Here is a 9,782-nt window from a genome sequence, read left to right as displayed (position 1 = left end):
TATATCATGTTTTATGGTGAGTGTATTATGTTTATGTTCATAACATGATAAAGTAATTTGGCTATGTCATTTGTTTAATTTAATTTTTATTAATAATTTAAACCTGTTTTAGTAATTATGATCTTCAATTATAATTTCTTCAATAGCCTTTTTAAATTTTAGAGTATTTGCTATTGTTTTCTTTGATTATAAATATGTCAGAATGTCCAATTACTAAAATAATTTTGACGAGGTTTTTTATATTACACTTTTTAGGAAATATCTTTTAAATATGTTTTTAGTTCCTATCCTTTGAGACATTTTGGTTTTAGTCCATTTTCAAACTATGGTACAATTTAGTCTTTCAACTTTAGAAAACTCTGGTTTTAGTCCTTTTTATCAATTTTTTTTAACTTTATTTGTTGTTTCAAACACGTTTCTCACTTAACATTGAAGTAAAAATGTGTCAAACAGTGTAAACAATCCAAATACTATAATAAAACGTACTTGAAACAACAAATAAAGTTAAAAAAATTTGGTAAAAAAGACTAAAACCAGAGTTTTCTAAAGTTAAAGGACTAAATTGTAACATAGTTTGAAAATGGACTAAAATCAAAATCGCCTAAAAGTACAGGGACTAAAAACATATTTAACCCTTATTTAAAACTTGGAATATGAAGAAAAAAAAAGATATTAAATGAGTAATTATGTGTAGTTAAGTACTTAAACAACAAATGAAATGGATTATTTATACTTTCAACTTTAAAATTTTATGAATTTTAATTTTTATATTATTTTCTTAACACTTTGGCAACTTTAGATCCAATTGTTTAATAAATTTTATTCGCTTAATCTTTATTGTTAGCAGATTGATCCTTCAGATTTAACTATTAAGATAATTTAATGAATAAATTTGTACTATTAAAACAAAGGATTTATTAAATATATATTTTCTTAATTTTTTATTATTTTTCATACAATACATAATAAACATACACTTGAACATTTATATATATATATATATATATATATATATATATATATATATATATATCAGAAATAGAGGAACGAAAACGTAAATTTTTGGAAATTAATAATTAAGTATTTAATTTATTTATTTTCTTATTTTATTTTGCTTACAGTACTTACATTTTCTTTTTTCTCTACTAAAGCTCATATAGGAGGGTGGATTCCACCTTGTCTATCTTTGTAGTGTGTTTTCTTTTATTCTGGAGGCGACCTGAGACATTCATCTTTTATTCATCATTTATTTGCATACATATTTGCTTTTACTTTTTTTTTTTCATTTCTCAACTTTTATAAAATTTAAATTTAAAATACAAAATTATGATAACATAAATAGTTGTGATAATAAAAATAGTAATAACAATAATAATAATAATAATAAATAAATAATTGTATAAAAAACAGAACAGAAAGTAAGAAAAACAAATAGAATAAAAGAATTAGAATGAGAAAAAAAAAAAGAGAGACACACACAATATATTCTCTGTTTTTTGTATGGAGAAACACAAACAATGAAAGTGCTCCATTAAAAAATGTGCGATTTGTAAATGAAAAGAAAATAACACATGCACACAAGTTTTTAATAAAAAAGTTAATATAAATTTATTAAATTACTTAATAAATTAGGATGATTTTAGTAATTTAAAATGGAAACATATATTAAGATAAGAATTTATATATACTATCCTAATCTTCAGTTAAAAAATAAATCAAATATTACATGTATTTATATTCATACTTATTAAAATGGGTTTAATTAATATTCACAAAAACATGTTTATTTATCATCTTTAGAGAACATCCTAAAAAATTTAAAACAAATTTACGAGTGAAGTCTTTTATTATAATGTTTTAGTTTCATATTTTTGAATAGTTGAATATTATTTAATATTTTTTTTATTTTCGTGATAATAAAATATTTTATTAAGAAAATCAATAAATTTAAATTATATTAGTTTAAATAAAACATCTTAACAACATCAACTAAAAAAATAAGAAAAGTCCTTAGAGACGTAGCAAAAAAGCCTCAAACTATATTAATTAAAAATAAATTCAAATGGTCAATCTAAAATAAACATGTTTGACATCATCCAAAAACTATTGATAAAAAAACATAACCTATGAAAAATTAATTCAATTATATCATTGAAAATAATTATAATCAACTTTAGTTTGAAAAAAAAAATGTGACTAACTTTAATCATGAAAATGATGTCAGTTGACCACATCTTAATCTCAAATAATGTTTAAATAACATGATCCTAATTATATTGAAGTCAAATTGACAATGTTATCATTAAGTCATCTAACAACATTATTGTGATCATGAAATCTAAAAGGGAATAAAAAAAATCATTTAACATTTCAATTTATTTTAGATACTTATCTAAATAATAGATTTTATCAACATTCTTTTACAAAAATAATTGAGCTTTTAAATATTCCTTGAAGTTGTCTCATATTGAAATTGATTGCCCACGTGCGGATGACTCTTTAGATTTTTTATTTTTATTTTTTAAATTGCTTAGTTAATCAAATCTGAAAGCAACTTAAATTGTTGTTTCTTTTGTAAACAAGACTCAGTTTTAAAAGTTAATCTAAATAGTAAAAGTTTAAGGTTTGACATCAAATTAAAAAGAAAAAAATTTGAATTAATATTTTAAAAGTGATAAATTTTGTGACGATAAATCTCTCACATTTACGTTTCTAAATTTTCGATGGCATTAGTAACGTCCAAATGATTTCCTATTAAAATTATAATCAAATTAAAATGATTATATTTATTTATTTATAAGTTTGAAAATTATAATTTAGGATAAAAATAAATAGTAATTTTATTTAATCCATTAATATGATTGAGAGATATAGACAATTATTATGACAATAAGAATTAAAGTATCGCAGGTGTTAGGTTGGAAAGGAAAGAGAATAATGAATTGAAACCATAGGAAAAAAAACAAAAATTCCTTGATATTATAATGTTAAAATATAAATAAATTTTAAGGAGATAAAATAAAATATGGAAATAAATTTATATAAATAAAATATCTTTATTAGTAAAATTTTTTAAATAACATTAAAAATAAATCTAATAAATATTTGATTCAAAATCAATAATATCTTATAAACACGAAGATGTAAATATATAGGAAAAATTTTCTGAAAGAATTTTTTAACAATACATATATATATATATATATATATTAATTTGTGTTTGTGGTTTGTTTTAGTTATTTTTTTAAATAAATTCAAACAAATCAATAAAATAGTAATACATATATAAAAAAAAATGTTAAAAGAAATTATTAAAATATCAGAATCTATGAGTATATTATACCTTTACATAGATAACTTCTCGACGACACTTGTGATATTTGAAATGCTTGTTCTTATGGGTCCATTGACAACTTTATTAAAGCTCTCAAAAACATTCCAAGTGGTTCACCTCCATTCACCTATGTTATCTCAAAGAATATAACACCATTATATGACTAAATATCTCTCTGCTATCAGATTCTCCAGAAAGGTTACGATTGTGAATGTTTCGTGTTTTCACCCTTCACGTGAACACCCTCCTTTTCTGCTTTGCTAATTAATTATCTTACTTTTTTCATAGTCAGAAAATATTTTTTTAACAATATTTAAATATTATCTACGTGTCATTATTTGATTGATCTAAAATTACTTCACAGTTAATAATAATAATCATACTTATCACGATAAACTAATCATAAAATAACACATAAATGATATTCATTGTAAAAAAATATCATGTATCATTATCTTTTCGATAAGTCAACCTAACATAAGAATATTACTGTCATTATCATCGCTAAGAATAATTATAAGTCCGTTTAAGAAGTCTATAATCTCGTTTGCACTTTCCACATTCATATTCCCAACTTTTCTCCCTTTGACTTAACTATCAGGCATCTTTACGCGCGACCACACTACATCGTAATGTGTGGATCAAACACCATATTCCAATTCCTCACTTTCTCTACACACAGGACCAAACATCCACATACTAAAGTCTATTATCTAATATACTTATTTTTTTTTATTTCTCAATTCTTCATGTTCTTTTAGTCTTTTCAACTAAGATTTGTTTTTCAGTCTCTTAAATATAAAGTTAAAACGATGATCTTGAGAAAAAATATATGTCTAAATAAAAACTGAATCATGTGTTAGCTATGTATGTTAATAAATTTTCAACAATTTCTACTTTAAAATAAATTATTTCCAGATTAAATGCTACGAAAACAAATATTAAATTTGGATGACAAATTTAACATAAAAAATAATACAAATTTATTTTTAAATTTGAAGAATTTAAAGTGTGAATTTTTCATTTAAGGACTACAAAATTACTTCTGAATTTGGGCACTACAATAAATTTTGATGTAAATATGAATGACTAAAAAGATTTAAGTAAATAAAAAAAAGTAAAAAAAAGTTACTATATTTAGTAATATGTACCTTACCATTCACAGACAAGTCAGTAAGTGTAATATGATAGTGGTTACAAACTAAAATAAATTGCTAAATTTTATGAAAACAAATTTAATTTTAAAGACTAAAAAATTATTCAAATATATATATATATATATATATATATATATATATATATTTAAACCTTATTTTCTTTTGACTTGATAAACTTTGCAATAAACATATCTTTCTTCAAAATTAATTTTCAGATTCCTTTCTTTATAAAGTAGGTTTTCTTAGAGAAAGTTGACTAAAGTAGCTTTTGAAAGTAAGTGACATTCGTTGATATGTTAGCCAGCCCAATTCTATCAAAATTAATATCACATTTGCATATAATATTAGTAAATAATATTAGTAAACAATTTTCCATCTGTTTCATAAAAAAGACAAATAATTTTGCTAAAAAATCTACGGGACAGATGTAATAATTAACATATTTCACATAATTGTTTTATATAATATCACTTAGATACAATACAAATCAGAGAGAGATCTAAAAATTCAAGAGAAAAGATCGAAAAAAAATAAAATAAAATAATATATATATATATATATATATATATATATATATATATATATATATATATAATTTATATATTTTTTTTAAAGAGGAAGGGCCAGGGTTCATGTCTGTCTTTCTCTGAATCCGTCCCTATACAAATAATATCATACACGTATTTCCTTTTTGTTCACCACCAATCCAAATATATACTAGTGAGAATATTTTAGCTAGGTACATATTCACCTTTTACAATGATAATAAAATTATTATTATTATTATTATATTTATAAATTTAAAAATAAGTAATTTTTATAATTTTGTTATAAATAAATTTGATTTATTTTTTAAGTACTTTTATAATTGAAAAATAATTAAATTTAAAAAACGAACAAATAAAAAAATGATTAAATTTAAAGAAACTCTTACTCAAATGATCAAACTAGTAAAATAATTATTTAATTAAAAAACTTTTATTTAGAAAATAAAATTAAAAAACAATACAGGTACTAAAAATTATATATATATATATATATATATATATATATATATATATATATATATATATATATATATATATATATATATATATATATTAAAACAAAATCTTCAAAGCTTAAAGAGGACTACATTTGCACCATGTGGGGTTGTAAAATTTTTTATCCCAAAGAAATATTAGGCCTATATATATCTACATCTGGGCTTAGTACTACTGGTCCAATCTATTGGTCTCATTAGTCATTTATATTTAGAGGATTGTTTTTTCATATATTTCTAACCATTTTATTTTGTATCTCCAATTTCCAAAAATGATTTTAAAAGACGTGATTTTTTTTTAACGAATTTTGAAATTTGTTGAAAAAAAAGTACAAAATTTTTTGAATTTTAAAAAGATAGTTTTAAAATTTTTAAAAAAAATTAGAGATAAATGATTTGAAGTACAAGAAGAAACAATCTATTGTGAATTGTGAAGCTTCACCATAAGACATGAAAAAAATTTATTAGGTGAAATTATGTTTGGGTGATAAGTATATTTTTATTTTCTATTTTAATCAATGACTTATACTTAATATTGAATTTGAGATTTTTCTCTCTCATCCTTAACGTCTTTTCTCTTCGTTTTTCTCGTAGTTATATGGATGCTAGTAAAGATGTGTCACTAGCAAGAATGAGGGAAAGTTTGGATATCATTGGAACATGTTTGTGTTTTCGTAGGGTTGAATTGGTGGGGAGAAAAGAGTAATAATAAATCAAATGGTAAATTTTGTTAAAATATATTATATATGATATTATGTAAAGAAATTAATTGATGTAAATGTTTTAAAAAAAGAAAAAGTATCAAAATTTATTTTGAGTTTGATGTATTAGAAAGAAGTGAAATACGCATTGTTTGATACATAAAGCTACCAAAGCAAATACGTACTCAATATTATTTATGAAAATCTCATTCTTCATAACCTAAGTTCGAAGCACTTAAAAATGACCATCGAACATGTTATTTAACACGAAACTTAGACTCGTGATAGTACATAGTATATATATATATATATATATATATATATATATATATATATATATATATATATATATATATATATNTATATATATATATATATATATATATATATATATTTATATATATATATATATATATATTTATATATATATATATATATATATATTTATAAGATGAGCCTCCTTCCACCAGAACCAGATTGACGCTGGCAATTGAAATAGACAGCAGCAACTGGTGATCCAAGATTGTAATATTCGGCGAAATCTCTGGTGATGAAATTTTGACGCCACCCAGGAGCATGTATCGATTGTCTACCAGGTTGTTTAAACAACACGAATACTAAACGATGAATCCCTGATGTTGGTCTTGGACTTTCATAACTCACAATCTCTTCTCCTGTCAATTTAATATATATCATGCTTACTAAAACACTAAAAAAATATTCTTTGACACACTTAAATTTTTTACATTCATTTGACATTATCCTTATTTAATTTTTATTCTTTTTTTCCTTAAAAAATTACAAAAAAAATTTATACTTTTTATATCATTTTATCCTTACATTCTATATTAAATGAATGTAAAAGTGTGTCATTGTATTATTACTCTGTTATTATGTGTCAAAACATTATTGTCACCTTTTCTCTCCTATTACAAACAAAAACTGGAAAAAACCTTACGTACCAAAGTTTGACCCTGTTGTCGCTGGAATGTTGATTACCAACCTACAAATCCATCCAAGAAAAAGAAATAGCGTTTTATATTAATTCTAAGATAATCGGAATTATAACTTACTAATTATTTTAAAAAAATAATGTACCCTAACAAACACAAGGATTTGATAGCCTACATCCATTTTTTTAAAAAAAAAAAAACTTTAGCAAGTTATATCTTACGTATTTTAGAAGTATGTTAGCAATTTTAATGGGTAATTTTTTTAACATAGTGTAAAATATTGTAATAAATATAACAGTTATTTTGTATTTTTTAAGGATTAAAAGGTTTGTTTTCCAGCCTAATCTAGTCACTTTAAGATACCAGAATTCTATACAATCTACTCTTTATAGTTCAATTGATTATATATTATGTATACTTTTCGCCCAATCATAAGTATGTTTATAAGATTTACATTCTCTAACTGGAACAAATCTCTTCCCTTTTTTTTTTCTTTTTAATTTTGGATAGTATTAAAATCTCCTATCATACACCATAATCTATTATGGCCATTGTTCCTGCACCTAATTATTATTTTTTCATATAGTCTTCTTTTCATTATAGTCACAAGAGGAATAATATACACTGCTATTAATTGTTTTTTATACCCCATTTTTCTTCTAAGACAACAAAAACTTTTTTTTTCTAATTTTAATTTTAAAAGTGTGAACTTGCTTTTACTCCATATGTTAAGAAGGTATTATATTTAATATTACAATAGTCATCCTTTCCTTAAAGGAAAAACTTGTTATCACTCCTCTTTTAGAAAAATAACTTTCCTACAAAAGTATTTACAGTGTAAAATAATGAATAAAAAATCAAATAAAATAAAAATTAGCACTTGTTTACAAAATGCTGAGTGTATTTTTAATTGATTGAAAGTATTATAAATTATCAAAATTAAACTAAAAAGGCAAAGTGGCAAGTTATGTTAGTAAAATATATTACTTGCATTATAAAATAAATAAGAAAAAACTTATGATGAGAGAGACGAATACCCAACCATGACCCATTGGGTCATGACATGACGGACCCCTTTCTTTATCCATTGTATTGTTTTTTTTTTTTTTTTCATTCTCCACCCTATGATCCATGGGTTGAAAAATAAAATCAAAATTATAATTTCAAATATCAAATATATTCCAAACATTTAGAATATTTTTATTTTCAAATTATATAATTGGAAATGTATTTTTAAATTATGAAATTTTGAAATATATTTTCAAAATTTCATATAACAATTGAAACCTCGTAGATAATTTGATATTTTTTCACCTTTATATATATATAGAGGTTTAAGAAGAAAATTTGAGGTGCTTAAAAGGAAGCTGCTCAGAATATAAGAACCCTAAAAGCCCACCCCTAAGCACGTGAACACGCTGCTGTGAGCAAGGTTGTGGTGTTCCATGGATGCAGCTACCAACACATCAAAAACCATGACAAAGAGGATAGAATTATGCAGAAAATTGAATATCTTCAACACTGTCTATCTATCAAATACAGTGATTCAGATAACAATGGCATTGAGAAGTTAATTACCAGTGAAGATATTCCCTCATAGTTGGGTTACTTGGGCTGGGTGCATCAGGGTCCACCATGACCTACAACATGAGTATACATAAATGCATGATTTACCTTAATCAAGAACATGACATGTTTGATTTTTGGTTTGGTAAGTAAGAGGTTGTACCAAAGTGTAAAGGGTCCTGAGATCATCTCCGCCAACCTCAACTCTTGGATGGGAGACTATTTGGGAGGGTTTGAGCTCACCACTGTTGATGACTTCTTTGTTATGGTTGTAGACAACTCTCAGAGGAATGGAACATGCAAATGGTTCCACAACATCTCCTATTACACGTCCAACAACAAGAGGGTTCGTTGTTCCACGCATGATTTCTATTTTAGATGCTTTTCTTTTCTCACTTTCCTAATTCAAACCATGGACATGGCTTCCCTTTATATATGCTTTTGCGTGAGTTTTTTCAACTGCTGTAACATCATCAGATTCTGACTTTCTTCTTTTCATTTTATTCAGTCAGGACAAACAAACTAGGAACCACAGAGAAATCACTGTGAATCAAAAACTACACTTGATTGGTTCTTATGTGTTCCTCCAATACCTGTCAGTTATCAAATTTTGATCAAGTTTAAGAATAAATTCCTCAAATATATCATTTCTAGTGTATATGTTTGAGAGAAAAATTAAATAAAATAAAACTAAATATATATATATATATATATATATATATATATATATATATATAAACACGAGACTGTGATAATCCTATAAATGTTAGAATAATAATTTATTTAACACAATAAATTGAGTCAGTTATCAATCATTAGAAGATTATTGTACTGCATAGTAATGTTTCTATAATGCAGTATAAATGTGTATATATATATATATATATATATATATATATATATATATATATATTAGATATAAAAAAAGCAGAATATTTTCTATCAATAAATAAAGATAAATGCGATGGACACTAACTACATTAACATGCATTTGCATTGAACTGCGAAAAAATTAAAGCATCGAGATCA

General features: G+C 23.6%; 1 protein-coding gene across 1 annotated transcript; it reads right to left on the bottom strand.

Annotated features, from left to right (window-relative positions):
- Positions 1-6,678: 6,678 nt before the first annotated feature.
- On the bottom strand, positions 6,679-9,117 carry LOC106758895 (protein HEADING DATE 3A-like). The gene is made up of 4 exons (XM_014641897.1): positions 8,917-9,117; positions 8,766-8,827; positions 7,197-7,237; positions 6,679-6,908 (listed from the first exon to the last, which is right to left on the bottom strand). Exons 1-4 carry the CDS (start codon positions 9,115-9,117, stop codon positions 6,679-6,681), a joined length of 534 nt encoding a protein of 177 aa, XP_014497383.1.
- Positions 9,118-9,782: the final 665 nt, after the last annotated feature.

Source organism: Vigna radiata, chromosome 4, assembly GCF_000741045.1.
Source record: "Vigna radiata var. radiata cultivar VC1973A chromosome 4, Vradiata_ver6, whole genome shotgun sequence".
Classification (NCBI taxonomy): Eukaryota; Viridiplantae; Streptophyta; class Magnoliopsida; order Fabales; family Fabaceae; genus Vigna; species Vigna radiata.
This window is presented reverse-complemented; position numbering and strand designations above follow the sequence as displayed.

Excerpts from the sequence above, each read along its gene's own strand:
- LOC106758895 (XM_014641897.1), bottom strand. The coding sequence starts at position 9,117 with ATGCGTGGAACAACGAACCCTCTTGTTGTTGGACGTGTAATAGGAGAT. Across the intron at positions 8,828-8,916 it reads TCAGGACCCTTTACACTTTG|GTCATGGTGGACCCTGATGC; the intron begins GTACAACCTCTT and ends CTCATGTTGTAG. Across the intron at positions 7,238-8,765 it reads ATGAGGGAATATCTTCACTG|GTTGGTAATCAACATTCCAG; the intron begins GTAATTAACTTC and ends ATGGATTTGTAG.